The 15,307-nt window shown below is 39.3% G+C and overlaps 1 protein-coding gene across 2 annotated transcripts in view; it reads left to right on the top strand.

Moving 5' to 3' along the window:
• The window catches only part of LOC106846906 (beta-galactosidase-1-like protein 3), a 64,674-nt gene extending 49,820 nt beyond the window's left edge, over nt 1-14,854 (top strand). For both annotated transcript variants that reach the window (XM_044751984.2, XM_014865956.3), the window contains 2 exons: nt 14,223-14,339; nt 14,475-14,854. In XM_044751984.2, the coding sequence (XP_044607919.2) occupies nt 14,223-14,339; nt 14,475-14,540 (183 nt within the window). In that variant the 3' untranslated portion in view covers nt 14,541-14,854. The remainder of the gene's footprint in view (nt 1-14,222; nt 14,340-14,474) is intronic.
• Nucleotides 14,855-15,307: the final 453 nt, after the last annotated feature.

Here is a 15,307-nt window from a genome sequence, read left to right as displayed (position 1 = left end):
TCTTCCTGTTCTCAGAGGAAAGGCATTCAGTTTTTTATCACTGAGTATGATGTTGGCTGTGAGTTTGTCAAATATGGCCTTTATTATGTTGAGGTACTTTCCTTCTATACCCCCCCTTTTTTTTTGCTGAGGAAAATTTGCCCTGAGCTAACATGTGTTGCCAATCTTCCTCTTTTTGCTTGAGGAAGATTAGCCCTGAGCTAACATGTGTGCCAATATTCCTCTAATTTGTATGTGAGTTGCTGCCACAGTATGGCTGAAGGTGGTGTAGGTCTCTGCCTGGGATCTGAACCCATGAACCTGGGCCACTGAAGCAGTGTACCAAACTTAACCACTTATGCCATGGGCCCACCAGAATCTATACCAATTTTATTTAGAATTTTTATCATAAATGGATGTTAGTTCTTGTCAAATGCTTTCTCTACATCTATTGAGATGATCGTGTGAATTTTACTTTTCATTTTGTTAATGTGGTGTATCACATTGATTGATTTGCAGATGTTGAACCATCCCTGCATCCCTGGAATAAATCCCACTTGATCATGGTGTATGATCCTTTTAATGTAGTATTGTATTCGATTTGCTAATATTTTGTTGAGGATTTTTACATCTATATTCATCAGCGATATTGGCCTGTAATTTGCCTTTTTTGTGTTGTCCTTGTCTGGTTTTGGGATCAGGGTAATGTTGGCCTCATAAAATGCATTAGGAAGCATCCTGTCCTCTTCAATTTTTGGAAGAGTTTGAGAAGGATAGGAATTAAGTCTTCTTTGAGTGTTTGGCTGAATTCACCAGAAAAGCCATTTGGTCCTGGACTTTTGTTTTTTGAGAGGTTTTAGATTACTGTTTCAAGCTCTTTGCTTGTGATTGGTCTATTCAGAGTCTCTATTTCTTCTTGGTTCAGGTTTGGGAGATTGTATTATTCTAAGAATTTATCCATTTCTTCTGCATTATCCAGTTTGTTGGTGCATAGCTCTTCATAATACTCTCTTATAATCGTGTGGTGTCTATTGTAATTTCTCCTCTTTCACTTCTGATTTTATTTATTTGAGTCTTCTCTCTTTCTTTTTTAGTGAGTCTGGCTAAGGAGTTGTCAATTTCATTTATTTTCTCAAAGAATCAGGTCTTAGTTTCATTGATCCTGTTTATTGTTTTTTCAGTCTCTATTTCAATTATTCCTGTTCTTTTTTTTTTATCTTGAGGAAGATTGTCCCTGAGCTAACATCTGTGCCAATCTTCCTCTATTTTATATGTGGGATGCTGCCACAGCATGGCTTGATGAGCAGTGTGTAGGTCCATGCCTGGGGTTGGAACCCATGAACCCTGGGCTGCTGAGTGGAGCATGCAAACTTAACCATTATGCCACTGGGCCAGCACGCCTGCTCTGACTTTTATTATTTCCTTTCTTCTACTGACTTTGGGCTTTGTTTGTTCTTTTTCTAGTTCTTCAGGTGTAGGGTAAGCTTGTCTATTTGAGATTTTTCTTGTTTCTTGAGGTAGGCCTGTATTGTTATAAATTTCCCTCTTAATACTGTTTTTCTACATCCCATAAGTTTTGGTATGTTGTATTTTCATTTTTATTTGTCTCTTTGTATGTTTTATTTCTCCTTTGATTTCTTCACTGATCCAAAAGTTGTTCAGTAGCTTGTAGCTTAGTCTCCACGTTTTTGTGACTCTCTCAGCTTTTTCTTGTAGTTGACTTCTAGTTTGATAGCATTGTGGTTGAAAAAGGTGCTTGATATGATTTCAGACTTCTTAAATTTATTGAGGCTGCTTTGTTTCCCAACATATGGTATATCTTTGAGAATGCTCCATGTGCACTTGAGAAGAATGTATATTCTGCTGTTTGTGGATGGAATGTTCTATGTATATCTCTTAAGTCGATCTGGTCTAGTGTTTCATGTAAGGCCACTGTTTCCTTGTTGACTTTCTGTCTGGATGCTCTATCTATTGTGTTGGTGTCAATTTCTCCCTTTAGTTCTGTTAATAGTTGCTTTATATACTTTGGTGTTCCTGTGTTAGGTGCATATATATTAATAAATGTATGTCTCCTTGGTGGAAAGTCCCTTTTATCATTATATATTGTCTATCTTTTTCTCTCATTATCTTTCTTTTCTTTAATTCTGCTTTGTCTGATGTAATTATGGCTACACTCACTTTCTTTTGCTTGCTATTTGTTTGCAGTGTCACCCTTAACTCTGAGCCTATGTTTGCCTTTAGAGCTGAGATGTCTTTTCTAGAGGCAGAGTATTGTTGGGTCTGTTTTTTGATCCATCCAGCCACTCTGTGTCTTTTGATTGGTGAATTCAATCTATTTAGATTTAGAGTGGTTATTCATATATGAGAGCTTAATACTGCCATTTTATCTTTTGCTTTATGGTCGTTCTATTTTTCTATTGTTTGTTTTCACTTGTATTTCTGTCTGCCATTTCAGTTTGTTGGTTTCCTGTGATGGTTTTCTCTTTATTTATGATTTGTGACTCTTGATTCTTTGTTTTGTGGCTAACGTGAGGTTTGTTTAATAGATCTCATAGATGAGAAAGTCCATTTTCTGATATTCTCTTATCTCTATTAGCCTAAGCAAGTTCCATCCCTTCCGCTTCCCCTTCTATGTTTTGCTTGTCACAAATTATTCTTTTTTGTGTTGTGAGTTTGTGACCATTTTTGATGCTTTCTTTCTCTTTACCATTTACTTTTTAATTGTTTGCTAACCTGTTTTGATATAGAGCTGAAATTTTCTGATTTCGTCTGTCTATTTATCTCCTTGCTCAAAGCTTTGTAAACCTTTGCCCTTTTATTTCAGGTTAGAAGGGCTCCCTTCATCATTTCTTATAAGGCAGGTCTAGTGGTAATGAACTCTCTCAGCTTTTGCTTGTCTGGAAAAGCTTTCATTTCTTTGTCATATCTGAAGGATAATTTTACTGGATAGAGTATTTTTGGCTGACAGTTTTTGTCTTTCAGTATTTTGTATATATCATTCCACTCTCTCCTAGCCTGTAAGGTTTCTGCTGAGAAATCTTCTGAAAGCCAGGAGTTCCTTTGCAGCTTACTTTTTCTCTCTTGTTGCCCTTAATACTTTTTCTTTGTCATTGACTTTTTCTTGTTGTTGTCATTGAGGAATATTTGCCCTGAGCTAACATCCACTGCTCTTTTTGTATGTGAGCCACTGCCACAGCAGGCTACTGATTGGTGAGTCATGTAGGTATGCACCTGGGTAACAAACCTGGGCCACTGAAGCAGAGCATGCCAAATGTAACCACTAGACCACTGGGGCTGGCTCTGTCATTGACTTTTGATAGTTTTAGTATTGTATGCCTTGGAGAAGGTCTTTTTGGATTGATGTAATTAGGAGTTCTATTGGCTTCATGTATTTGCCTGTGCAGTTCTTTCCCTAGGTTTGGGAAGTTCTCAGCTATTATTTCTTTGAATAAGCTCTCTGCTCCTTTCTTCCTCTGGGATATTTATAATCCTTATGTTACTTTTCCTAAATGAGTCAGATATTTCTGAAAGAATTTCTTCACTTTTTAAAAATCTTAGTTCTCTCCCCTCCTCCACCTCAATCATTTCCAGGTTTCTACCTTGAAGCTCACTGATTCTCTTTTCCATAAAGTCTGCTCTATTTTTTATGCTCTCTACATTAATTTTTATCCCATTAATTGTGTTCTTCACCTTCAGAATTTTTGGGGTATTTTTTAAGCTTCAATCTCTTTGGTGATGTATTCTTTCTATTCATTAATTTTATTCCTGAGCTTATTGAAGTGTCTTTCTGAGTTTTCTTGTAGGTCATCAAGTTTCTTCATGACAGCTAATTTGAATTCTCTGTCAGTCAGATTGTAATCTGTGACTTCAAGTTTGGTTTCTGGAGAGCTATCATTCTCCTTCTGTTCTTCCATGTTATTGTTTTTCACGGTGCTTGGTGAATTGATCCTTTACTGGCACATTTGTGGTAGTAACCACCTTTCTCATTTGGGTGAGGCTTTGGTTACTTTAGTTCTGAGCTGCATCTGGTTGTATTTGAGACCCTGCACTTTACACCCTCCACTGCCTCCTTGTGCTGCTTGTGCCTCTGAGGTTGCTGGTGCCTTGCTGCTTTTGTTGTTGCTGAAGTTGCAAGTGTTGCCACCAGGGTCACCAGGCTGTGAGCACTTCTGCAGCTTCCAGGGTCACCTGGGTCTCTTGTCCCCCACTTACTCTCTGTGAGCTCTCCATGGGCTCAGGTGCTGCTTCCTTATGCACCACTTGCACTGCTGCTCCTGGGTTGTCTTGGAGTGCTGGCAGCACTGCTGCAAGGGGTGATGGCTTCACGGGTGTTGCTGTTGCTGTTGGGGGCCCAGGTTCTTGTAGGCAGCCACTGCTTCTGGTAGAGCCACTGGTGGGGGGGGGTGCCACCACTGGGGTTCAGGCCTCAGGTCCTGCTGTGGTTCCTGAAGCCTCAGGTCACAGGTGCCTCCTGCCACTGCTAGGGGAGGCGTAGGGGCTAAGCTGCAAGTGTTGTTGCTGGCCCTGCAGTCTCTGGTCACTGGCACTTGCTAGTGTGCTTTTTAAATTTTTTTTTAAGTTGAGTTTATGATAGTTTACAATCTTGTGAAATTTCAGTTGTACATTATTGTTATTCATGTTGTAGGTGCACCCCTTCACCCTTTGTGCCCACTCCGCATCCCCCTTTCCCCTGGTATCCCATAATCTGTTCTCTTTGTCCACATGTTTAAATTCTTCATATGAGTGGAGTCATACAGAGATTGTCCTTATCTGTCTGGCTTATTTCACTTAACATAATTCCCTCAAGGTCCATCCATGTTGTTGTGAATGGGATAATTTTATTCTTTTTTATGGCTGAGTAATATTCCATTGTATATACATACACCATATCTTCTTTATTCAATCTTCAGTTGATGGGCACTTAGGTTGCTTCCATGTCTTGGCTATTGTAAATAATGCTGCAATGAACCTAGGGGTGCATGGGACTTTTGGAATTGCTGACTTCAAGCTCTTTGGATAGATACCCAGTAGTGGGATAGCTGGGTCATATGATATTTCTATTTTTAATTTTTTGAGAAATCTCCATACTGTTTTCCATAGTGGCTGCACCAGTTTGCATTCCCACCAGCAGTGTATGAGGGTTCCTTTTTCTCCACAATCTCTCCAACACTTGTTACTTTTTGTTTTGGTTATTTTTGCCATTCTAATGGGTGTAAGGTGATATCTTAGTGTAGTTTTGATTTGCATTTCCCTGATGATCAGTGATGATGAGCATCTTTTTATGTGCCTATTGGCCATCTGTGTGTCTTCTTTGGAGAAATGTCTCTTCATGTCTCCAGCCCACTTTTTGATCGGGTTGTTTGATTTTTTGTTGTTGAGTGTGTGAGTTCTTTATATATTATGGAGATTAACCCTTTGTTGGATATATGACTTGCAAATATTTTTTTCCCAATTAGTGGGGGTTTTTTTGTTTCAATCCTATTTTCCCTTGCCTTGGAGAAGCTCTTTAGTTTGATGAGGTCCCATTTGTTTATTGTTTTGATTGTTTCCCTTCTCTGAGAAGACATGGTGTCCGAAAAGATCCTTTTAATACTGATGTCAAAGAGTGTACTGCCTACGTTTTCTTCCAGAAGCCTTATGGTTTCAGGTCTCACCTTTCGGTCTTTGATCCATTTTGAGTTTATTTTGGTGAATGGTGAAAAAGAATGGTCAATTTTCATTCTTTTACATATGGCTTTCCAGTTTTCCCAGCACCATTTGTTGAAAAGACTTTCTTTTCTCCATTGTATGCCCTCAGCTCCTTTGTCGAAGATAAGCTGTCCATAGATGTGTGGTTTTATTTCTGGGCTTTCAATTCAGTTCCATTGATCTGTGCACCTGTTTTTGTACCAGTACCATGCTGTTTTGATTACTGTAGCTTTGTAGTATGTTTTGAAGTCAAGGATTGTGATGCCTCCAGCTTTGTTCTTTTTTCTCAGGATTACTGTAGCAATTCTGGGTCTTTTGTTGCCCCATATGAATTTTAGGATTCTTTGTTCTATTTCTGTAGAGAATGTCATTGGGATTCTGATTGGGATTGCGTTGAATCTGTAGATTGCTTTAGGTAGTATGGACATTTTAACTACATTTATTCTTCCAATCCATGTACGTGGAATGTCTTTCCATTTCTTTATGTCCTCATCCATTTATTTCAGGAAAGCCTTGTAGTTTTGTTGTATAAGTCCTTCACTTCCTTAGATAAATTCACCCCAAGAGATTTTATTTTTCTTGCAATTGTGAGTGGTATTGTGTTCTTGAATTCTTTTTCTGTTAGTTTGTTAATAGAGTATAGAAATGCTACTGATTTATGTATGTCGATTTTATATCCTGCAACTTTGCTGTAGTTCTTGATTATTTCTAAAAGTTTTCCAATTGATTCTTTGGGGTTTTCTGTATATAAGATCATGTCATCTGCAAACAGCGAGAGTTTAACTTCTTCCCTCCATATTTGGATTCCTTTTATCCCTTTCTCTTGCCTGATTGCTCTGTCCAGGACCTCCAGTACTATGTTAAATAAGAGTGGTGATAGAGGGCATCCTTGTCTCATTCCTGTTTTCAGGGGGATGGTGCTCAGTTTTTGCCCATTGAGTATGATGTTGGCTGTGGGTTTGTCATATACGGCCTTGATGATGTTGAGGTAATTTCCTTCTATCCCCATTTTGTTCAGAGTTTTTATCATAAATGGCTGTTGGATCTTGTCAAATACTTTCTCTGCATCTATTGAGATGGTCATGTGGTTTTTATTCCTCAACTTGTTGATCTGGTGTATCACGTTGATTGATTTGTGGATGTTGAACCATCCCTGTGTCCCTGGTATGAATCCCACTTGATTGTGATGTATGATCCTTTTGATGTATTGCTGAATTCGTGTTGCCAAAATTTTGTTGAGAATTTTTGCATCTGGGGCTGGCCCGGTGGCGCAGTGGTTAAGTTTGCACGTTCCGCTTCTCAGCAGCCCGGGGTTCACTGGTTCAGATCCTGGGTGCAGACATGGCACTGCTTCGCACGCCATGCTGTGGTAGGCGTCCCACGTATAAAGTAGAGGAAGATGGGCATGATGTTAGCTCAGGGCCAGGATTCCTCAGCAAAAAAAGAGGAGGACTGGCAGTACTTAGCTCATGGCTAATCTTCCTCAAAAAAAAAAAAAAGAATCTTTGTATCTATGTTCATCAGCGATATTGGCCTGTAGTTCTCCTTTTTTGTGCTGTCCTTTTCAGACTTTGGTATCAGAGTGATTTTGGCCTCGTAGAATGTGTTAGAAAGTGTTCCATCCTCCTTAATTTTTTGGAACAGCTTGAAAAGGATAGGTATTAAATCCTCTCTGAAAGTTTTGTAGAATTCCCCAGGAAAGACGTCTGGACCTTGGGTTTCATTCTTTGGGATGCTTTTGATTGTTGTTTCAAGCTCTTTCCTTGTGATTGGTCTGTTCAGATTGTCTGTTTCTACTTGACTCAGCTTTGGGAGGTTGTAAGAATCTAAGAATTTACCATTTCCTCTATATTATCCATTTTGTTGGCATATAGTTTTTCATAGTATTCTCTTTTAATCCGTTGTATTTCTGTGGAGTCGTAATTTCTCCTATTTCATTTCTGATTTTGTTTATTTGAGCTTTCCCACTTTTTTTCTTTGTAAGTCTGGCTAGGAGTTTCTCAATTTTATTTATCTTCTCAAAGAACCAGCTCTTTGTTTCATTTATCCTTCCTATTGCCTTTTTGTTTCAATAGCATTTATTTCTGCTCTGATTTTTATTATTTTTCTCCTGCTGACTTTGGGCTTTGTTTGTTCTTCTTTCTCTAATTCAGTTAGGTGTAGTTTAAGATTGCTTATTTGGGATTTTTCTTGTTTGTTAAGGTGTGCCTGTATTGTGATGAATTTCCCCCTTAATACAGCTTTTGCTGTGTCCCATATGAGTTGGTATGACATGTTATCATTTTGATTTGTCTCCAGATACTTTTTGATTTCTTCTTTAATTTCTTCAATGATCCATTGCTTGCTCAATAGCATATTGTTTAGTCTCTACATCTTTGTCCCTTTCTCAGCCTTTTTCTTGTGATTAATTTCTAGCTTTATAGCATTATGAACAGAGAAGATACTTGTTATTATTTCTATTTTTTTAAATTTATAGAGGTTTGCCTTGTTTCCCAACATATGGTCTATCCTTGATAATGTTCCATGTGCACTTGAGAAGAATGTGTATTCTGCTGTTTTTGGATAGAGTGTTCTATATATGTCTATTAAGTCCAACTGTTTTAGCTTTTCATTTAGCTCCACCATTTCCTTGTTGATTTTCTGTCTGGATGATCTGTCCAATGATGTGAGTGGGGTGTTGAGGTCCCCTACTATTATTGTGTTGTTTTTAACATCTTCCTTTAGGTCTGTTAATAGTTGCTTTATGAACTTTGGTGCTCCTATGTTGGTTGCATAGATATTTATAAGTGTTATTTCTTCTTGATGGAGTGTTCTTTTGATCATTATATACTGACCCTCTATGTCTCTCTTTACCTGCCTTATGTTGAAATCTTCTTTGTCTGATATAAGTATTGTGACACCTCCTTTCTTTCTTTTTTTTTTTTTTTTTTGCCATTAGCTTGGATTATCTTCTTCCATCCCTTCAATCTGAGCCTGTGTTTGTCATTGGGGCTGATGTGTGTTTCCTGGAGGAAACAGATTGTTGGATTTTGTTCTTTAATCCATCTTGCCACTCTGTGTCTTTTTATTGGAGAGTTCAATCCGTTTACATTGAGGGTGATTTTTGATGCATGAAGTCTTAGTGCTGTCATTCTGTCACTTGTTTTCCAGTTTTCCTGCATTACCTTTGTTTCTTGTCCTGTGTGTTTTGGCCTACCCATTGACATCTGCAGTTTCTTATTTTCTTACTTATTTTTTGTGTCTCTGTTCTGTTTTTAAGGTTAGTGGCTACCCTGAAGTTTGTATTCAGAATCTCGTGGATAGCAGTCCATTTTCTGGTGGCCTCTTACTTCCTTAGCCTAGACTGATTCAGTCCCTTTCCTCCTCCCCTCCTAAATTATTATTTTCATCTCTTATTCCAACTTGTGTTGTGAGTTTGTGGTTAGAGTGATGAGATTGTCTTTGCTTTGGTGATTTACTTCCCTTTATCCTAATGCTATAGTTGAATATTTTCTATCCTATTCCGATTCTATCTATTTGTCTCCCTACTCTGTGTTTTGTGACCCCTTTCTCCCTTTTTTAATTTTTTCAAGTATGAGAGCCTTCTTGAGGATTTCTTGTAGTGGAGGTCTCGTGGCTATGAAGTCCCTTAGCTTTTGTTTGTCTAGGAAAGATTTAATGTCTCCCTCATATCTGAAGGATATTTTTGCTGGATAGAGTATTCTTGGCTGAAGATTTTTATCCTTTAAAGTTTTGAATATGTCATTCCAATCTCTCCTAACTTGTAAGGTTTCTGCAGAGAAATCCACTGAAGGCCTGATAGGGGTTCCTTTTTAGGTTATTTTCTTCTGCCTTGCTGCCCTTAGTATTCTTTATTTGTCATTCTCTTTTGCAATTTTTACTACTATATTCCTTGCAGTAGGTCTTTTTACATTGACAAATGTAGGAGATCTGAAAGCTTCCTCCACACTTATTTCTCTCTCATTCTCCAGATTTGGGAAGTTCTCTGCTATTATTCCTTTGAGCACACTTTCTGCTCCATTCTCCTTTTTATCGCCCTTGGGGATTCCAGTTATTCTTATATTGCATCTCCTCATTGAGTTGGCTATTTCTCGGAGATTTTCTTCATTCCTTTTTATTCTTAATTCTCTCCTTTCCTCTGTCTGGATCCATTCAACCTGTCTATCTTTGATTACGCTGATTTGCTCCTCTATGGCATCCACACAGGCACTCAAGGAATCTGTATTCTCTTTTATCTGATCCATTGTATTTTTCATCCCTAGAATTGCTGATTGATTCTTCTTTATAGTTTCAATCTCTTTTGTGAAGTATCTCCAGAACTCATTGACTTGGTTCTCTATATTTTCCTTTGCCTCATTGAGTTTTTTGACTATAGCTATGCTGAATTCATTTTCGTTTAGTTTACTTATTTCTGAGTCCTCAGGGCATAATTCTGGGTGCTTGCTTTCCCTCTGGTCTGGAGATTTGATGAATTGATGGATGCTGGAAGAAGGACGGGTCTTCCCCAGGGTGATATTATTCCGTTGCAGTTACAGCCCACTGCCACTAGATGGGGGTCGAGAGCCATGTATTCTGAGCCCTCTGGCTTCAGCCGAGATGGCAGTGCTCAGTGCAGGTTGGGGGAGGGAGGCGTACTTTCTCTCTGGTGCAGACCCGGTTTCCTGATCAGCTCTTGCTATCTGCTCTCCTGGGGTCTTGGCTTGCTGAGGTCACCCCATGTGAAAGCTTTCCCCCATTAGAGGGTTTCTGCTGCATGGGTCTTTGGGAGTCCTTGGTGATCCTGTGGATGTGCGGCCCCTCCCCTTCTTCTTCCCTCACCTGGTGCAGCAATCCTGGTCTCTAGGGGAGGAAGTGAAGTTCTCTCTTACCCTCTTCCAGCTCCTCCAAGGGGGGCTCCAGCCTCTGTGCCCTCTGTCGTTTGGCTGCTGTGGGTCTCTGAGGATTTCTGTGCTATTAGGATATTTTTTTGTTGGAATATGGTTGCTCTTTTTTTGTTGTATGATGGAGGGGAGAGAGTCCCAGGCAAGATCACTCAGCCATGACTCTGACATCACTGCCACTGGTGTGCTTTTTGAAGCCTCAGGTCATGGCACCCTGCTGCTGCTGGTGAATCTGAATTTTGGTTGCTGTCCCCACTCCTGGAGAGACCAGTGCCACTGCCAGAGGAGGAGGAGGGGGCTGGGTCACCAGCACTGCTCTGTGTCCTGAAGCCTCAGGACGTGTGTGCCACCAGCCACTGCTGGAGGGGGTAGGGGCCGCAGCCTCTGGTTATCATTGCTGGTGCACATGCTGGTGGTCTGCTCTGAAACAGATCAGGGGACCCTGCCCCTGCCAGGGAAATTCATCCCTTGGATATAGCCCCCACTGCTGGAAAGACCAGCACCACTTCCCAGTTCTGCTGTGTCCCAGAGCCTCAGGATGTCTGCGCCAGTGGCCCCCACTGTGGGGGACAGGGGCCGAGCCACAAGTCTTGTGTTTTCCCTTTCAGCCTGTGGTTGCTGGCATGCATGCCAGTGTGAGGATCCCTGTTTTGGATTACCGCCACCAGGGGAGAGGGAGGAGGCTGCTCCCCTAGTCTCACTGCCTCCTGGAGGTCCAGTCCACCCACCTTCAGTTGTATAACTGCATGGATGACTCAGGTGTTCTGGTATGCTGTGCAGGGAGTCCTTTGTTTGTCACTAGATGTCTGACTGGTTTTAACGTAAAGTGGAGAGACAAAGGACACAACTCATTCCACCATGATGCTGACGTCACTCTCATGGCTTCTTTCTTTCTTTACTTGTTTGGCTGGGGAAGATTCACCCTGAGCTGTGCCAGTCTTCCTCTTTCTCTATGTGGGCTGCTGCCACAGCATGGCCACTGACAAGTACTGAAGGTCCCCACCTGGGAACCAAACCTGGGCCGCTGAAGCAGAGTGTGCCAAACTTAACCCCTAGGCCACTGGGTCTGGTTCGTGTCTTCTTTTGTTATATAGCTTCTTTTGTTCAACATTGTCTGTGGGATTTAACCATTTAGTGATGTCGTGGTGATTTGTTCATTTTCACTCTTTTATAGGATTCCACTTTATAAATATACTATACTTTATTTAACTATTCTACTGTTCATAGAGATTTGTATTATTTCCACTGTTTGATTATTATAAATAATTAAGACTGCTTTTGTGTTTATGTTCATACTGAGATATCTTTGTTAGGTTTTGGTACCAACATTTAAGACCCATATAAATGGAATGATTTGGAAAGTAGAGTTAGTGTAAAACTGGTATTGTTTCTTAAATATTTGGTAGACTTCATTAGTATAACCATCTAGGGCCAATGTTTTCTTTGTAGGAAAGTTTTCAAGTGTGGATTAAATTCCTTCAAGATTAAAGTACTATTCTGATTTTGTTTCGTTAAAAATCAGTATTGATAAAATATATTTTTCTGGGAATATTTCCTGGGAATTTCATCTAAATTTTCAAATGTATTGTATTTAAATTGTTTGTTTTTAATGTCTAGATCATCTCTAGTAACATCTCTTTTTTCTTGATAAGTCTCACCAGAACATTACCAATTTATTAATCTTTCAATGAATGAATGTTTGGCTGTGACTCTTACTATATTATGGATTTCTTTTATGTCTAATTTCTGCCATTATCTTTATTATTTTTTTATAATTTTAAAAATTTTTTAATTTTCTTTTTTAAAGATTGGCACCTGAGCTAACAACTGTTGCCAATCTTCTTTTTTTTTTGTCTGCTTTTTCTCCCCAAATCCTCCCAGTATATAGTTGTATATTTTACTTGTGGGTCCTTCTGGCTGTGCTGTGTGGGACGCCACCTCAGCGTGGCCTGATGAGCAGTGCTGTGTCTGCACCCAGGATCCAAACCAGCAAAACCCTGGGCTGCCGAAGCAGAATGAGTGACCTTAACCACTCAGCCATGGGGCTGGCCCTTATTCTTTTTATTTTAAGAGTTATCTGCTTTCTTTTTATAATTTCTTGTGACAGCTGCTTCTATAACTGATTTTTAATCTTTATTCTTTTTTAACATATGAATTTAGACTATTACTTTTCATTTAAGCATGGATTTGGTTGTGTATCATAAGTTTTAAAGTTTAACATAAAATTGACCATTTTAAAATGAACAATTCAGTGGCATTTAGTACATTCACAGTGTTGTATGACCGTTCCTTCTATCTGGCTCTAAAACATTTTTATCACTCTAAAAGGAAACCCTGTACCCATGAAGCAGTTACTTCCCCACACTCCCCTCCCCTCAGCCCTGGCGAACAGTAATCTCTCTGTGTCTGTGGATTTTCCTGTTCTGGACGTGGACTCTCTAAGTTTTTATATGTTTTATTTTCATCATCAATGAATTCAAATATGTTCTGACTTCCCTTGTGAGTGTTTTCCTTGGCCTCTGGAAGCGTATTTCTTAATTTTGAAATATTTGAATATTTTATAGTAATCTTTTTGTTATCAATTTATGTTTAATTGCACTGTGGTCTGAGAACTTTAAAATCTCTTAACAGTTTAATCTAATATACGGTCAAATTTGTAAAGACTCTGATGTATACTTGAAAGAATATGTCTATTCTGCACGTGTTAGATTCATGTTCTATATATGTCAATTAGTTCAAGGTTGTTAAGTATCTTCTTTCAAATGTTTTATGTCTTTATTGATTCCTGTTTGCTTTCTCTATTAGCTATTGAAGTGCTGTATGAAAATTTTCAACTGTGGTTGTGAATTTTATTTCTCCTGTTATTCTGTCAATTTTGCTTATATATTTAGAATCTATACTTTTAGCTTCTCTATATATGATATATAAATTCATGGTAAATTAAGAATTTTATCATCAGGACATGTTCCTTTCTATCTCTAGCAAAACTTGTTGGCTCAAGGTCAAATTTTTCTGATATTAATAGAGCTATAGCAACCTCCTTTTGCTTAAAATTTACGTATTATATCTTTTCCTGTTGTTTTTCTTTTATTTTTTCAATACCTTTATATTTTAGATGGTTTTCTTATACATAACGTTTAAGTGCTTTATTTAAAATTCAGTCCAGAAAGTTTTATCTTTTAAATGGAGTATTTCAGAGACTCCAAGTTTATGTGTTAGACCATTTTTCTATATCCCTTTTGTCCTTCCCATCTTGTGTATTCCTCATTCTTCTCCCCTGGATTGGGACCCTGAGGGTTCTGTGTTGTACTGCAATTGTATTGCAGATTTAAAAAATTGTGTAGTTTTTGTAACTGTTGTCAGCAGTAGTGTTCACTCTATCACCTAGTACTTATTTCTGGAAGCAGGAGACCTGTTTTTTGATTTTAAATATAGGATTGTATATCATAGGGTGGGAACAACCGTAGATTGGCATGAAAGGACTGGTTCATGTTTCTCTGTCATCTGTGGACCAGGCACTGTGGGGCAGAACTTCTGGAACATGCCCCATTCTAAACTCACGCCCACTTTCAGTGCCGTAAAGCATCTCAGTCTTGCTCTCCCTCCCCAAGTCCCTGAGGTTGTACCTTGCCAGTGTGAGTCTGTTCCTATGTCTCAAGCCTCCATCCCTTCCAGAACTGGAATTATGGCTTTGTGTTCATCAATGGACGTAACCTTGGGCGATACTGGATTATTGGACCCCAGGAAACACTTTACCTGCCTGGTGCCTGGCTGCATCCAGAAGACAATGAGGTGAGTCACCTCCACCCTTGACTTTATGTCTCATTAGTGTTCAGATCTGTCTTCATCCCCAGAATACAGATTGCAGTCTTTCTCATCCTGTGCTGAATAGGCTTACCCTTTCTTACTGTCAACTCTTCTTCCCAGATCATTCTGTTTGAGAAAATAAAGAGTGGTTCAGTCATCGAAACTACAGACCAACCAGTGCTATAAGACTGTGTTATAACATATTTTTTGTATTGTTGGAGTTCATCTACAAGCAGTTTTTCAGGAGAAAGAATGTCAAGAATATCAAACAAAGTGCTCACTACAGTAGCAAAAATGTGAAAATAACCTAAAAAAAGCAACAGGAAAATTGTTATGTATACTGTAGTATATCCATATGATGCCTATTTTCAGTCTTTAAAAAGCCCTCAAAATCTTCAATGACTGATTTACCTGGTTAAATGCTTAATCCTTAGCAGGTTCTTATTCTCTAATCAAATGTACCTTTAGGCAGATATGAATAAAATAAAAACCAAATTTTATTTCTGTCTCTCCAGACTCAGTTGGGAGGAAGGGAAGGGTCTCTGGACTAAGAGAGTAAGGATTACTGCTCTCTGCAGGCCAGGAGAGCATTGTGTATGCTGACTGGCAAACTCCTGGGGTGTGTGTCTGTGTGTGTGTGTGTGTGTGTGTGTGTGTAGGAGAGGGGAATACAGGGGGCAGTGATCAATGACTTCAGGCATTTCCTTGCAGCCTGTGTGTCTCCAAGGTGACCTGGTGGGTCACATCCAGTCAGAGAAAGCAAAGTAATTTTCTTGTTTGGTTCTGACACGTGTGACAGCAAGGCCTGACATGGAGCACACTGTGTCTTATTACTCCTCAGCTATCTGGGCACAGTCAAAGCTCTTACTGATAGTAGGCAGATAGTAGTGAGATACGCCATACACACGTGAATAACCCAGCTAATTTTCTCAAATGACGCCATTGGAAACTAA

The sequence above is a fragment of the Equus asinus genome, chromosome 20 (assembly GCF_041296235.1).
Source record: "Equus asinus isolate D_3611 breed Donkey chromosome 20, EquAss-T2T_v2, whole genome shotgun sequence".
NCBI lineage: Eukaryota > Metazoa > Chordata > Mammalia > Perissodactyla > Equidae > Equus > Equus asinus.
This window is presented reverse-complemented; position numbering and strand designations above follow the sequence as displayed.